The sequence below is a fragment of the Scyliorhinus canicula genome, chromosome 29 (genome assembly GCF_902713615.1).
Source record: "Scyliorhinus canicula chromosome 29, sScyCan1.1, whole genome shotgun sequence".
NCBI lineage: Eukaryota > Metazoa > Chordata > Chondrichthyes > Carcharhiniformes > Scyliorhinidae > Scyliorhinus > Scyliorhinus canicula.
Genome location: NC_052174.1, coordinates 2460581 through 2477820, shown reverse-complemented (window position 1 = coordinate 2477820; position 17240 = coordinate 2460581). Strand labels below are relative to the sequence as shown.

Genomic DNA, 17240 nt, shown 5'->3' with positions numbered 1-17240 from the left:
TCCAGCATCTTCCCTACTACCGAAGTTAAGCTCACTGGCCTATAAGTTCCTGCTTTCTGCCTCCCTCCCTTTTTAAACAGTGGCGTCACGTTTGCTAATTTCCAATCCACCGGGACCACCCCAGAGTCGAGTGAATTTCGGTAAATTATCACTAGTGCATCTGCAATTTCCCTAGCCATTTCTTTTAGCACTCTGCGATTCATTCCATCAGGGCCAGGAGACTTGTCTACCTTTAGCCCCATTAGCTTGCCCATCACTCCCTCCTTAGTTATAACAATCCTCTCAAGGTCCTCACCTGTCATAGCCTCATTTCTATCAGTCGCTGGCATGTTATTTGTGTTTTCCACTGTGAAGCCGACCCAAAAAACCTGTTCAGTTCCTCAGCCATTTCCTCATTTCCCATTATTAAAACTCCCTTCTCATCCTCAAAAGGACCAATATTTACCTTAGCCACTCTTTTTTGCCTTATATATTTGTAAAAACTTTTACTGTCTGTTTTTATATTCTGAGCAAGTTTACTCTCATACTCTATCTTACTCTTCTTTATAGCTTTTTTAGTAGCTTTCTGTTGCCCCCTAAAGATTTCCCAGTCCACTAATCTCCCAGCAATCTTTGCCACTTTATATGCTTTTTCCTTCAATTTGATACTCTCCCTTATTTCCTTAGATATCCACGGTCGATTTTCCCTCTTTCTTCCGTCCTTCCTTTTTGTTGGTATAAACGTTTGCTGAGCACTGTGAAAAATCGCTTGGAAGGTTCTCCACTGTTCCTCAACTGTTTTACCATAAAGTCTTAGCTCCCAGTCTACCTTAGCTAGTTATTCTCTCATCCCCTTGTAATCTCCTTTGTTTAAACACAAAACACTAGTATTTGATTTTACTTTCTCACCCTCAATCTGTATTTTAAATTCCACCATATTGTGATCGCTCCTTCCGAGAGGATCCCTAACTAAGAGATCATGAATCAATCCTGTCTCATGACACAGGGCAAGATCGAGGACCGCTTGTTCCCTCGTAGGTTCCATTACATACTGTTCTAGGAAACTATCGCGGATACATTCTATAAACTCCTCCTCAAGGTTGCCTTGACCGACCTGCCCTTGACCGAACTGCCCTTCATAGACCAGGGCACAAAAACCTGCCATAAATCTGAGAGAAACAATGGCCTAATGAATGGAAGGAACTGAGGGACATCAGTGTTAGATTAGAAAATGGTGTCGTGGAAATTAATGAGGTTAAAGGCTCAGAAATCACATGGGCCTTATAATCGATATCTCACAGCATTCAAGGCAGTGGCCCTGGAATTATTGGATGTAGTGGTGGACATCTTTCAACGTTTGATCGACTCTGTCGCAGTCCCTGCAGATAGGAGGCTTGCAAATGAAACCACACTATTATAATATGGAGAGAAATAAAGGGAGAAATAGAGGCGAATTATCGTCACATCAGCAGTATGGAAGATATGTACGTCCAATTATGAAAAAAATGATAACAGGACGTTTGCAAAGCATTAACAGGATTGCACAATGTCAACATGCGTTATTTAAAGGCAAATACTTCTCAAAAAATCTACTGGAGGTTGAGATAACTTAACTACTAGAATAGATACGGTAGAAGCAGTGGATGTGGTGTCTCTGTTTGTTGAGGAGGTTTTTCATGAGATCAAAGCTTTGCTTCAGATATCAGTGGTTACGGCCTCCATTATACAAGTAGGTTAGACATAATGTTTGATGTGGCGGGAAGTCAAGATTAATGGACTGGGGACCGGCTGAAATCTGACGTTCAGGCAATAATCAGAATATTGATGAAGTTTATGAATGATGATGCTCCCTCCAGGGGGAATGGCCTCTGCCTGCTGTTGTTTCTTATGGGAGTGAAGCAGTTGAGGCTCATTAATTGAATGTTTCGGATATCAAGATATATAGTTTTTTGAAAAATAGATAGAGAAATACAGCACAGTATTTCGGCCCACGATGTTGAGCCGAAATTTTGTCCTAGGTTAATCATAGAATTTTGGACACTAAGGGCAATTTTTCATGGCCAATCCACCCAAACTTCACATCTTTGGACTGTGGGAGGAAACCGGAATACCCGGAGGAAACCCATGCACACACGAGGAGGATGTGCAGACTCCACACAGACAGTGACCCAAGTCGAAATCGAACTTGGGACCCTGGAGCTGTGAAGCAATTGTGCTATCCACAATAGAACATAGAACATAGAACGATACAGCGCAGTACAGGCCCTTCGGCCCTCGATGTTGCACCGACATGGAAAAAATCTAAAGGCCATCTAACCTACACTATGCCCTTATCATCCATATGCTTATCCAATAAATTTTTTAATGCCCTCAATGTTGTCGTGTTCACTACTGTTGCAGGTAGGGCATTCCACGGCCTCACCACTCTTTGCGTAAAAAACCCACCTCTGACCTCTGTCCTATATCTATTACCCCTCAATTTAAGGCTATGTCCACTCGTGCTAGCCACTTCCATCCGCGGGAGAAGGCTCTCGCTGTCCACCCTATCTAACCCTCTGATCATTTTGTATGCCTCTATTAAGTCACCTCTTAACCTTCTTCTCTCTAACGAAAACAACCTCAAGTCCATCAGCCTTTCCTCATAAGATTTTCCCTCCATACCAGGCAACATCCTGGTAAATCTCCTCTGCACCCGTTCCAAAGCTTCCACGGCCTTCCTATAATGAGGCGACCAGAACTGTACGCAATACTCCAAATGCGGCCGTACTAGAGTGTTGTACAACTGCAACATGACCTCATGGCTCCGGAACTCAATCCCTCTACCAATAAAGGCCAACACACCATAGGCCTTCTTCACAACCCTATCAACCTGGGTGGCAACTTTCAGGGATCTATGTACATGGACACCGAGATCCCTCTGCTCATCCACACTACCAAGAATTTTACCATTAGCCAAATATTCCGCATTTCTGTTATTCTTTCCAAAGTGAATCACCTCACACTTCTCCACATTAAACTCCATTTGCCACCTCTCAGCCCAGCTCTGCAGCTTATCTATGTCCCTCTGTAACCTGCAACAGCCTTCCGCACTGTCTACAACTCCACCGACTTTAGTGTCGTCTGCAAATTTACTCACCCATCCTTCTGCGCCCTCCTCTAGGTCATTTATAAAAATGACAAACAGCAACGGCTCCAGAACAGATCCTTGTGGTACGCCACTCGTAACCGAACTCCATTCTGAACATTTCCCATCAACTACCACTCTCTGTCTTCTTTCAACTAGCCAATTTCTGATCCACATCTCTAAATCACCCTCAATCCCCAGCCTCCGTATTTTCTGCAAAAGCCGACCGTGGGGAACCTTATCAAACGCTTTACTGAAATCCATATACACCACATCAACTGCTCTACCCTCGTCTACCTTTTCAGTCACCTTCTGAAAGAACTCGATAAGGTTTGTGAGGCATGACCTACCCTTCACAAAACCATGCTGACTGTCCCTAATCATATTATTCCTATCTAGATGATTATAAATCGTATCTTTTATAATCCTCTCCAAGACTTTACCCACCACAGACGTTAGGCTCACCGGCCTATAGTTACCGGGGTTATCTCTACTCCCCTTCTTGAACAAAGGGACCACATTTGCTATCCTCCAGTCCTCTGGCACTATTCCTGTAGCCAATGATGACCTAAAAATCAAAGCCAAAGGCTCAGCAATCTCTTCCCTGGCTTCCCAGAGAATCCTAGGATAAATCCCATCCGGCCACGCGGACTTATCTATTTTCACCTTGTCCAGAATTGCCAACACTTCTTCCCTACGCACCTCAATGCCATCTATTCTAATAGCCTGGGTTTCAGCATTCTCCTCCACAATGTTATCTTTTTCTTGAGTGAATACTGACGAAAAGTATTCATTTAGTATCTCGCTTATCTCCTCAGCCTCCACACACAACTTCCCACCACTGTCCTTGACTGGCCCTACTCTTACCCGAGTCATTCTTTTATTCCTGACATACCTGTAGAAAGCTTTTGGGTTTTCCTTGATCCTACCTGCCAAAGACTTCTCATGTCCCCTCCTTGCTCGTCTCAGCTCTCTCTTTAGATCCTTCCTCGCTTCCTTGTAACTATCAAGCGCCCCAACTGAAACTTCACGCTTCATCTTCACATAGGCCTCCTTCTTCCTCTTAACAAGAGATTCCACTTCTTTGGTAAACCACGGTTCCCTCGCTCGACCCCTTCCTCCCTGCCTGACTGGTACGTACGTATCAAGAACATGCAATAGCTGTTCCTTGACCAAGCTCCACATATCCAGTGTGCCCAACCCTTGCAGCCTACTTCGCCAACCAACACATCCTAAGTCATGTCTAATGGCATCAAAATTGCCCTTCCCCCAGCTATAACTCTTGCCCTGCGGGGTAAACTTATCCCTTTCCATCACTAACGTAAAGGTCACCGAATTGTGGTCACTGTTTCCAAAGTGCTCACCTACCTACAGATCTAACACCTGGCCTGGTTCATTACCCAAAACCAAATCCAATGTGGCCTCGCCTGTTGTTGGCCTGTCAACATATTGTGTCAGGAAACCCTCCTGCACACATTGTACAAAGAATGATCCATCTAATGTACTCGAACTATATCTTTTCCAGTCAATATTTGGAAAGTTAAAGTCTCCCATAACAACTACCCTGTTACTTTCGCTCTTTTTCAGAATCATCTTCGCCATCCTTTCCTCTACATCCCTAGAACTATTAGGTGGCCTATAGAAAACTCCCAACAGGGTGACCTCTCCTTTCCTGTTTCTAACCTCTGCCCATACTACCTCGGAAGAAGAGTCCCCATCTAGCATCCTTTCCGCCACCGTAATACTGTCCTTGACTAGCAGCGCCACACCTCCCCCTCTTTTGCCCCCTTCTCTGAGTTTACAAAAACACCTAAACCCCGGAACCTGCAACAACCATTCCTGTCCCTGCTCTATCCATGTCTCTGAAATGGCCACAACATCGAAGTCCCAGGTACCAACCCATGCTGCCAGTTCCCCTACCTTATTTCGTATACTCCTGGCATTGAAGTAGACACACTTCAAACCACCCACCTGAACACTGGCACCCTCCTGCGAAGTCAAATCTGTGCTCCTGACCTCTATACTCTCAATCTCCCGTACCCCAAAACTACAATCCAGGTTCCCATGCCCCTGCTGAATTAGTTTAAACCCCCCCAAAGAGCACTAACAAATCTCCCCCCCCCCAGGATATTGGTGCCCCTCAGGTTCAGATGTAGACCATCCTGTCTATAGAGGTCCCACCTTCCCCAGAAAGAGCCCCAGTTATCCAGAAATCTGAATCCCTCCCGCCTGCACCATCCTTGTAGCCACGTGTTTAATTGCTCTCTCTCCCTATTCCTCATCTCACTATCACGTGGCACGGGCAACAACCCAGCGATAACAACTCTGTTTGTTCTCGCTCTGAGCTTCCATCCTAGCTCCCTAAAGGCCTGCCTGACATCCTTGTCCCCTTTCCTACCTATGTCGTTAGTGCCAATGTGGACTACGACTTGGGGCTGCTCCCCCTCCCCCTTAAGGACCCGGAAAACACGATCCGAGTCATCACGTACCCTTGCACCTGGGAGGCAACATACCAAACGTGAGTCTCTCTCGCTCCCACAAAATCTCCAATCTGTGCCCCTGACTATTGAGTCCCCAATTACTAATGTTCTACTCCTTTCCCCCCTTCCCTTCTGAGCAACAGGGACAGACTCCGTGCCAGAGGCCCGTACCCCATGGCTTACCCCTGGTAAGTCGTCCCCCCAACAAGTATCCAAAACGGTATACTTGTTACTCAGGGGAACGACCGCAGGGGGTCCCTGCACTGACTGCTTCTTCCCAGTCCCTCTTACAGTTACCCATCTATCTCCAGTCTTTGGTGTAACTACTTCCCTGAAGCTCCTATCTGTGACCCCCTCTGCCTCCCGAATGATCCGAAGTTCATCCAGCTCAAGCTCCAGGTCCCTAACACGGTTTTTGAGGAGCTGGAGTTGGGTGCACTTCCCACAGATGAAATCAGCAGGGACACTGACGGCGTCCCTCACCTCAAAAATTCTGCAGGAGGAGCATTGTACTGCCTTCCCTGACATCACCTCTAGATTTAAAAAAAAACAAGAAAAAGAAAAATAAAGGAAGAGCTTACCTGATATTACCTCAAACCCTGCACCCGCTGAAAGGTAAGCAAATTTAAAGGCACTCACTCACCTTCACGACAAGCCCCTGCTCCCGCTTCCCAAACACCGTGGGGTGGGGGGGGGGGTTGGTTAGAGGAGGAGGTAGGGTGGGAAACACTCACGAAGTTTTTCGGGTTTAACTATCACTTGCCAACAGCCTCTCCACAAACCACCTTCAACTTAGGCTGACCGCACTGCACGTATGCAAATTTCCCCAGAACAGCTGATCAGTAGCTCTGCTCTGCTGCCCTCTGCTGGATGATTGCCTTCACTCAAACTCCTCGGGTCTCCTTCGCAGATTCACCTTCAACTTAGGCTGACCGCACTGCAAGTATGCAAATTTCCCCAGAACAGCTGATCAGTAGCTCTGCTCTGCTGCCCTCTGCTGGATGATTGCCTTCACTCAAACTCCTCGGGTCTCCTTCGCAGATTCACCTTCAACTTAGGCTGACCGCATTGCACGTATGCAAATTTCCCAAGAACAGCTGATCAGTAGCTCTGCTCTGCTGCCCCCTGCTGGATGTTTGCCTTCACTCAAACTCCTCGGGTCTCCTTCGCAGATTCACCTTCAACTTAGGCTGACCGCACTGCACGTATGCAAATTTCCCCAGAACAGCTGATCAGTAGCTCTGCTCTGCTGCCCTCTGCTGGATGATTGCCTTCACTCAAACTCCTCGGGTCTCCTTCGCAGATTCACCTTCAACTTAGGCTGACCGCACTGCACGTATGCAAATTTCCCCAGAACAGCTGATCAGTAGCTCTGCTCTGCTGCCCTCTGCTGGCCCCTACCGTGCTGCCAATAAAGGGGTTAATTGTAATGGTGGTCGGCCGGAAAGTGGAGCGGAGTCCACAAAAGCTCAGCCATGTTCTCAATGAATAGCGGAGCAGCCTCGAGGGTCCAGATGACCTAATCCTGCTCCAAGTCCGTACGTTCTTATCACAGACACGCTGCAGTGCAGAATGAGGCTATTCAACCGATCGAGTCTTCGACGATCCTCCGAAAGAGCATCCGACCGACACACACTCTCCCAGCCTGTTCCTGGAAATCTACGTAGCCTTTGGACTTTAAGGGATAATTTCGTGTGGACAATCCGGCTTGCCTGCCCACGTTTGGACAGCGGGAGACAACCTGAGCATCCGGAGGAAAGCGCTGCAGACATGGGGACACCGTGTGGTCGCGAGCGAGACTACCGAAAGGTATGTTGCCTCCCGGGTGCCTGGGCCAGGGATGTCTCGGATCGTGTCTTCAGGGTCCTGAACGGGGAGGGTGCGCAGCCAGAAGTCGTGGTGCACATTGGTACCAACGACGTAGGTAGGAAAAAGGATGTGGAGCTTTTAAACAAGTTTAGGGAGTTAGGCTGGAAGTTAAAGGCCAGGACAGACAGAGTTGTCATCTCAGGTTTGTTGACGCTGCCACGTGATAGCGAGGCTCGGAATAGGGAGAGAGTGCAGTTGAACACGTGGCTGCAGGAATGGTGGAGGAGGGAGGGCTTCAGGTATTTGGCTAATTGGAGCGCATTCTGGGGAAGGTGGGACCTGTACAAGCAGGACGGGTTGCATCTGAACCAGAGGGGCACCAATATCCCGGGGGGGGGGGGGGGGGTTCTAGTACTCTTCGGGAGGGTTTAAACTAATTTGACAGGGGAATGGGAACCGGATCTGTAGTCCAAACCAAGGAAGCCGATATTCTGGACGTCAAAGCACGTAGTGATGCAGTGGGGAAGGTAACATTGACAAAGTACTTGCAGGCAAGGAGATGTGTTGAAGTGTGTATACTTTAATGCAAAAAGCATCAGGAATAAGGAGGGTGAACTTAACGCATGGATCGGTACTTGGGACTACGATGTGGTGGCCATCACGGAAACTTGGATAGAAGAGGGGCAGAAATGGTTGTTGGAGGTCCCTGGTTATAAATGTTTCAACAAGATTAGGGAGGATGGTAAAAGAGGTTGGGGGGGGGGGGGTGGCATTGTTAATTAGAGGTAGTATAACAGCTTCAGAAAGGCAGTTCTGCCGACTGAGGTAATATGGGTTGGAGTCAGAAATAGGACAGGAGCAGTCACCTTGTTGGGAGTTTTCTATAGGCCCCCCAATAGCAGCAGAGATGTGAAGGAACAGATTGTGAAACAGATTTTGGAAAGGTGCAGAAGTCACAGGGTAGTTGTCAATGGGGACTTCAACTTCCCAAACATTGAGTGGAAACTCTTTAGATCAAATAGTTTGGACGGGGTTGTGTTTGTGCAGTGTGTCCAGGAAGCTTTTCTAACACACTATGTAGATTGTCCGATCAGAGGAGAGGCCATTTTGGATTTAGTACATGGTAATGAACCAGGGCAGGTGATAGATTTGTTAGGGGGGGAGCATTTTGGAGGTAGTTACCACAATTCTGTGACTTTCACTTTAGTTATGGAGAGGGATAAGTGCGTGCAACAGGGCAAGGTTTATAATTGGGGGAAGGGTAAATACAACGCTGTCAGGCAAGAAATGAAGTGCAGAAGTTGGGAACATAGGCTGTCAGGGAAGGACATAAGTGAAATGTGGAACTCGTTCAAGGAACAGGTACTGCTTATCTTTGATATGTATGACCCTGTCAGGCAGGGAAGAGATGGTCGAGTGAGGGAACCATGATTGACAAGAGAGGTTGAATGTCTTGTTAAGAGGAAGGAGGAACTTATGTAAGGCTGAAAAAACAAGGTTCAGACAGGGCGCTGGACGGATACAAGATAACCAGGTTGGAACAGAAGATAGGGATTAGGAGAGCTAAGAGAGGGCATGAAAAATCTTTGGCAGGTAGGATCAAGGAAAACCCCAAGGCCTTATACACATATGTGAAAAATATGAGAATGACGAGAGCGAGGGTTGGTCCGATCAAGGACAGTAGCGGGAGATTGTGTATTGAGTCTGAAGAGATAGGAGAGGCCTTGAACAATTATTTTTCTTCACTATTTACAAATGGGAGGGACCATATTGTTGGAGAGGACAGTGTGAAACAGACTGATAAGCTCGAGGAGATACTTGTCAGGAAGGAAGATGTGTTGCGCGTTTTGAAAAACTTGAGGATAGACAAATCCCCCGGGCCTGACGGGATATAGCCAACGATTTTAAGGGAGGCAAGAAATTAAATTGCAGAGCCGTTGGCAAGGATATTTTCATCCTCGCTGTCAACAGGGGTGGTACCAGAGGATTGGAGAGTGGCGAATGTCGTGCCCCTGTTCAAAAAAGGGAATAGGGATACCCTTAGGAATTACAGGCCAGTTAGTCTTATTTCGGTGGTAGGCAAAGTAATGGAAAGGGTACTGAGGGGTAGGATTTCTGAGCATCTGGAAAGGCACTGCTTGATTAGGACGGTTTTGTGAGGGGTAGGTCTTGCCTTACAAGTCTTATTGACTGCTTTGAGGAGGTGACCAAGCATGTGGATGAAGGTAAAGCAGTGGATGTAGAGTACATGGATTTAAGTAAGGCATTTGATATGGTTCCCCATTGTAGGCTTTTGCAGAAAATAAGGAGGCATGTGATAGTGGTAAATTTGGCCAGTTGGATAACAAACTGGCTAACCGATAGAAGACAGAGAGTGGTGGTGGATGGCAAATATTCAGCCTGGAGCACAATTATCAGTGGTGTACCGCAGGGATCAGTTCTGGGTCCTCTGCTGTTTGTGATTTTCATTAACGATTTGGATGAGGGAGTTGAAGGGTGGGTCAGTAAATTTGTAGATGATACGAAGATTGTTGGAGTTGTGGATAGTGAGGAGGGCTGTTGTCGGCTTCAAAGAGTGATAGATAGAATGCAGAGCTGGGCTGAGAAGTGGCAGAACTCTGACAAGTGTGAGGTTGTCCATTTTGGAAGGACAAATACGAATGCGGAATACAGGGTTAACGGTAGTGTTCTTGGCAATGTGGAGGAGCAGAGAGATCTTGGGGTCTATGTTCATAGACATTTGAAAGTTTCCACTCAAGTGGATAGAGCTGTGACGAAAGCCGATGGTGTGCTAGCGTTCATTAGCAGAGGGATTGAATTTAAGAGCCGTATGGTGATGATGCAGCTGTACAACACCTTGGTCAGGCTACATTTGGAGTGCTGTGTGCAGTTCTGGTCGCCTCATTTTAGGAAGGATGTGGAAGCTTTGGAAAAGGTGCAAAATAGTTTTACCAGGATGTTGCCTGGAATGGAGAATAGGTCATAATAGGAAAGGTTGAGGGTGCTAGGCCTTTTCTCATTAGAACAGAGAAGGATGAGGGGCGACTTGATAGAGGTTTACAAGATTATTAGGGGAATAGATAGAGTAGACAGTCAGAGACTTTTCACCCGGGTGAACACACCATTACAAGCGGTCATAAATTTAAGATAAATAGTGGAAGATATAGAGGGGATGTCAGAGGTAGGTTCTTTACCCAGAGAATAGTGGGCATGGAATGCACTGCCTGTGGAAGTAGTTGAGTCGGAAACGTTAGGGACCTTCAAGCGGCTATTAGATAGGTACATGGATTAGGGTAGAATAATGGAGTGTAGGTTAACTTCTTAAGGGCAGCACGGTAGCATTGTGGATAGCACAATTGCTTCACAGCGTCACTGTCCCAAGTTCGATTTCGACCTGTGTCACTGTCTGTGTGGAGTCTGCACATCCTCCCCGTGACTGCTAAGGTTTCCTCCGTCTGTCCAAAGGTGTGCAGGTCGGGTGGATTGGCCATGAAAAATTGTCCAAAATTTTATGATTAACCTAGGACAAAAGTTCGGCGCAACATCGAGGGCCGAAGGGCCTGTCCTGTGCTGTACTTCTCTACCTACCGTGCAAACTCCGCACACACAGTCACTCAAGTTCCTAGTTGAACCCTGGTCCTTGGCGCTAAGAGACAGCAGGGCTGATCACTGTACTACCCTTTCTGGCAATCCCTTGCTCTTTGGAGGTGAAATAATAGACGAATAATGCATCTCTCTCTCTGCCTCTCTCACTGTCTCTCTGGATCGTGACTCCTTCGGTTCCGACATCCACCGCTTCCGTCCGATCCCACCCTCACACCCCTTGGTGTGACCACAAGTTCCTGCTAACACGTCTCTTTATGGTTCGACTGGAACATTCTCCAGTCTGAGCCGCCTCCCCGCCCCCGCTCGGTTCGGAAGAACCCAACCCCACCAGTTCGAATACCCCTGCTCTGTGCATCCCCCCCTCTGGTCTGCCACGTTGCTCCCCTCCACCTTCTCATTCCTCACACGTCACCCCATCTCCCTTCCCGGATTGATTAACCCCTCCCAGACTAACCTTGGTCTCCACGAGTGGCTCCCCCTCGCTAACTGAATTCCACTGACCGTCTGAGCCCCCCTACCAAATGATCCCAATCCTCCCTGAACTCACCCCCATCGCAGAGTAAGTAACTTCATTGAAGCCTACTTGTGACGATAAGCGATTATGATTATTATTATTAACTCTCAGTCTGCCCTATGCCATCCTGAAGTTATCAGAGCCTTGTATCCAAGGAACATGACCGTCTAACTCTCCCCTCCGATCCGCCAACCCCCTCGCCAGGCAATACCTTTCCTATCCGTCCCTTCCACCCAGAGGAAGCCGGTATTATAATCCGATCCCTACTTTCGTGGTCTCTGTTTTCCCTTTAAATCTTCCATTTACGGAGCTACTGTGAGTTTATCCATGCCGGTGTTATTTGGCGCTCATTTCCCTGCCCCCCCCCCCAGCTTTAATCGGTAAATGACAGGCATTTTTGCTGTAAATCTAAATTACCCAATGTTTTTTTCAAGTAAGGAGCAAACTAGCGTGGCTAATCTACCTATCGTGCATATATTTAGGTTGTGGGGCTGAAACCCACGCACAGACAGCGAAAATGTGCAAAATGGACATGGAGAGTGATGGAGCCGGGATCGAATGTCCTCAACGTGGTAAGGATTAGGACCGCCAGCGACTGACAGGCTTTAAGGAACAATAGTTTGAATTAATGTGACGGAATCCCTGTCCCTGACATGCCCCTGGATGCAGGCTGTATATTTATGAGTTCCATTACATTTCCAATCAGACCGAACACCCACGTTGTTAATTTTGGACTGTGCAATATTAATGCAAATAAATGACAGAATTAGGCTCCAAAGTGTTCAATGTGGCTTTAATATTGGGTGAGTGATTCGTCTTTTACTCGCAACTTACCAATTCAAGCTGAAAGTGTTGTAGGTATTGTTACAATTTAGTATCATTGTCCAGAGTGCTAGGATCAATGCTTGATACCCAAGGTCATCGGTCTTACAAAATATTTTTACATTTTCGAATGATAAGATAATACCACCTTATCATTTGCGCGTTTACTTCACATGACCAGAATCTGCAATATTTGCTTAATAGCTTAGATTAATTGGATATATTTTATTCAGAAACTCTCGGTTTGTCAATCCCTGATGGAGAATTAAAAGTTTAAATCCGATTGCAGGTTCTGGGTCAATGATGCAGTTAAAATAAAAATAATGTTCACATGTTGCAATCACTTACAGAATATCTGGAATAGGCCGATGGATTTCATTCCGAACAACTGTCAGATCGACATTCCCTCGCCTGGTTACCTGGAAAAGAGAATCATAGATTTACGCGGGAAGAATGAGGAATTTCGCTCCCTCGAGCATTTCCAAGGTCTTTGACAAATTGAGAGTAATATAATTCCTGCAGTGCCGAAGGAGAACATTCTGACAATCGAGTCTGCACTGACCCTCTGAAAGAGCACACTATCTGGACCGACTCTCCCCAACCTAACCTGACCTGCAGGTGTCTGGGACTGTGCGAGAATCCGGAGCAGCCGACCACGGGAAGAAAGTGCAAATTCCAAACTGACTGGCACTGAAGTTCCGAAACGAACCCAGGTCCCTGGCGCTGTAAGGCAGCAGTCTTATTCGATTGATCGCAGTTCCGTATTATGTCATTGCGGTTTGCACTTTGCTGTTGCATCCCATTTTTTGCGCGAAAACATAAAAGTAATGATTTCGAATAATCCAGTATCTGTACTTGCTTTGATTCAGGAGCGCAGACTCAGTCAGATGTCCCAGAGCAGGCTGGCATATCTCGTTGCTCACCACCCCCCCTCTCCCCCCCCCCCCCCCCACCCCCACGGTAAGTGCGGGGTGTGATGAGCGTGGCCGCTGACCACATGAGCAAAATGAGGAAATGAGCTGAAAAGCAAACTCTGGCTGCAAGGTTTGAAGTGCAGCCTTATCAGAACACACATCCCTGCAGCTCTTCCAACTATGATTGATGTCAACGAAAATGGATGTCATTAAAACAGAGACAGGACTGGCTACGGCTACGTTCGTGATTATTTACGACCGGGGAGAACAGTCAAAAGTTATATACTGTGTGTACCCCTTGCAACTGTAGATAGGGGACATGAGGGGATTTCACCTCCATGAACTTTAGGCCTTGAATGTGCTTAATTCTGGAAAACTGTGTGACCAACACCTGGGATGCATGTTAGAGGTGTTCAAAGGACTGACATGATTTTTATGCAGACGTATCTTAAATTGAATCATCAATTTAATTATCGTTCGATACGAAATGCAACGTGGTTAAATGAACGGCAGGATTGGCGGTTGAACGTTGGAGGATATAGATCCTTCTGGAGAAATAGAGGGGGATGTAAATTGGTTGGGAAAGTAGCATGACTGGTGATGGAGAATATTATAGCCGGACTGCGGGACGCCACCCCCGGGGGCTCATACAATGAAACAATCTGTGTAGACCTCAAGAACAGAAAGGGGACAATCAAAATATTGGCCGTTTATTACCGGCCCCCAACAGCCAGCGCGAGATAGAGGAGCAGATAGGAACAAAGAATTGGGATAGGTGCAAAAGTAACAGTTGTTGTGGGAGCAGATACAATTTTTTCCTCTATTGACTAGGACTCAATAGAGTATTGAGTATTGTGTTCGGTTTTGGTCTCCTTACCAGGGAAAGGATGTACTGGCGCTGTAGGGTGTGCAGAGGAGATTCACTAGGGGTTGGCTTACGAGGAGATATTGAGCAGACTGGGACTGTACTCGTTGGAATTCAAATGGATGCGGGAGGGATCTTATAGAAACGTGTAAAATTATGAAGGAAATAGATAGGATAGATGCGGGCAGGTTGTTTCCACTGGCGGGTGGCAAAACTAGGGGCCTAGCCTCAAAATAAGGGGAAATAGATTTAGGACTGAGCTTAGAAGGATCCTCTTCATTCAAAGCGTTGTGAATCTATGGAATGCCTTGCGCAGTGAAGCAGTTGAGGCTCATTCATTAAATGATTCAAAGATAAAGATAGAACTTTTATTTGAAGAATAAAGGGATAAAGGGTTATAGTGTTCCGGCCGGAATGTGGAACTGAGTCCAAAAAAGATCAGCCATGATCTCATTGAATGGCGGAGCAGGCTCCAGGGGCCAAATGGCCGATACCTGCTCCACGTTCTTAAGTTTGAATGCGTGTTTAAGGAGTATCGAAGACGGCTTCTTGATGAAATATGTAAGACATCCAAACAAGGAGAGGGCAGTACATGACCTGGTATAGCGGAATGAGCCTGGACAGGTGGCTGAGGCACCAGTCGGGTAAAAGTTTGGAAGTCGTGAACACCACAATTCCGTAAGTCTTAGTTTACTTATGGATCGGGATGAGGGCAACCCCCACGTTCAGCAGCGAAACTGGGGAAAGGAAAATTACGACAGCATTAGACAGGAATTGGATAATTTGGATTGGGTGCGGCTCTTGGTGGGTAAGTCAACATCGGATATGAGGGAGCCTTTCAAGTGCCAGTTGATTGGAATTCAGGAATGTCATGTTGCTGAGAGAACGAAGGATAAGTACTGGAAGTATAGGGAGCCTTGGGTAAGGAGGGATATTGTGAATATCATCGAAAAGAGTAAGGAAGCGTTTGTACAGTATAGAAGGGTGGGGACAGTCGAACCCCTTGAGGAGTATTTCGAAAGGAGGATGGTTCCGAAGTCGGAACTTGAGAGGTTGGGAAGGGCTGTCGAAATTCCTGATAAGTTGTATTAAGGTGAATGTCAAAGCGTATTATTGATATATAAAAGCCAGACCGTTGCCAGGTAAAGGATTTGACCACTTAAGTACAGTGCGGGAAATCGATGTGTTGAGACAGAGGAAATGGCGAGGTACTAAATATGTAGTTTTCACCAGTGATCACCAAAAGTAGGACTTTGTGGAAGATTATACTTGGGTGGGGTGTGTGGACAGTCTGGACCATGTCGACATCTGGAAGGAGGAGGTATTGGGTGTTTGATAAGATTTTAAGCTAGATAAGTCTCCTGAGCCGGATGGGATTTACCCCAGAATACTGAGGGAAACAAGGGAGAAAGTTACTGGAGTCTTAACTGACATATTTGTATCCTCGTTGACAACAGGTGAGATCCCAGATGACTGGAGAATAACAAATATGGTAGCGCTGTTTATGAAAGATAGCTGGAATAATCCAGGAAATGATAAGCCGCTGAGCCTCACGTCGATAGCAGATAAGTTATTCTAGTGAATTTAGAACAGTACAGCACAGAACAGGCCCTTCGGCCCTCGATGTTGTGCCGAGCAATGATCACCCTACTCAAACTCACGCATCCACCCTATACCCGTAACCCAACAACTCCCCCTTAACCTTACTTTTGTTTTAGGACACTACGGCCAATTTAGCATGGCCAATCCACCTAACCCGCACATCTTTGGACTGTGGGAGGAAACCGGAGCACCTGGAGGAAACCCACGCGCACACGGGGAGGACGTGCAGACTCCGCACAGACAGTGACCCAGCCGGGAACCGAACTTGGGACCCTGGAGCTGTGAAGCATTGATGCTAATCACTATGCTACCGTGCTGCTCAGGGACTGGAACGACATGGACTCATTCGCGATAGACAGCATCGTTTTGTGAAGTGGGTCGTTCTGAAGGTTTTACAGAGAGAATAATTACACCGTAAATGGCAAAACTATTCGGAATATTGAACGTCCGCGAGATATGGCGATGCAGTTCCCCAAATCTTTCAAACTGGCAACATAAATGGACAAGGTAGTCAAGAATTCATACGGAATCCGTTTACTGGAAGGGGCTTAACAGTATAAATACTGGCAAATCATGCTGCAGTTGTATATAACCCGGTATGTTCGCACTTGGAATAATGCGCACAATTCTGGACACCATACTACCAGAAGGATGTAGAGGCTTTTGATAGCGTGCAGAGGAGTTTTACCAGGATGTTGCATGATTTGGAGGGTGATAGCTATATGGCGAGGATGAACAGACTCGGACTGTTTTCATTCAACGACAGACCTTGAGGGATGATCATATAGAGGTCTACAAGATTATGAGGGGAATGAATGGAATGGATGGGCAGGTCTCTCACACAGAATGGAGGGATGAGTCACCAGGGTCCGAGGTTTAAGGTTCGTGGGGAATGTCCAGAAGAGGTGTACGTGTTAGGTTTCTTTACAGAGTTGGTGGTGAGTGCATGGAACGCGTTGCCAGGGGAGGTTATGGAAGCAAATAAATTAACGGCGTTCAAGAGGCATCACGATGCTCCATGGACAGGATGGTTATACAGTGTTGCGGCACTAGGAATTGCTGAGGGCTTTGGTCAAAGGCGGCATCATGACTGGTGCAGGATTGCATGGCTGAAGGGCCTTTTCTTGTATTTTATTGTTATTTGTTCGTTGCAACGCACTATATGGCTCAGTCTAGTTCCACGTTTGTCTCTCTATTACAGACAATTATCTAATATTATATTAAAGTCGATTAAGCCGCTCAGTGTGTGCCTCGCCCAAGCTTTGCACACAATACGCTAGAAAATGGATGCATTAGATTTGTTATTTTCGTTGTGTTGTTAGATTCCAGTTAATATACGTGAGTGATATGAATCTATGAATACTCTCACTAACACCATCAACAAGTATAATATCTTTGCTACATGGGCGTTGATGAAAGTATGTTTTTTGGCTCATCTGCGTTTGATAATTTTATCATCTCACCATCAGCGCACTCACCCCAGACACAAAATATCCTAACTTCACAGGAAGATGGCTTATCGAAG

The 17240-nt window shown here is 46.5% G+C and overlaps 1 protein-coding gene across 11 annotated transcripts in view; it reads right to left on the bottom strand.

The window, feature by feature from the left end:
- The window catches only part of LOC119958426 (Fc receptor-like protein 3), a 224100-nt gene that overhangs the window by 109293 nt on the left and 97567 nt on the right, over positions 1–17240 (bottom strand). For 2 of the 11 annotated variants that reach the window (XM_038786965.1, XM_038786954.1), the window contains exons 1-2: positions 12947–13185; positions 12683–12753 (exon numbers count right to left, since the gene is read on the bottom strand). In XM_038786965.1, coding sequence (XP_038642893.1) covers positions 12683–12713 — 31 coding nt within the window. In that variant the 5' untranslated portion in view covers positions 12714–12753; positions 12947–13185. Of the gene's footprint in view, positions 1–12682; positions 12754–12896; positions 13193–17240 lie in introns of those variants that run through there. The other 9 variants (XM_038786966.1, XM_038786961.1, XM_038786955.1 and 6 more) reach the window with 9 other exon arrangements.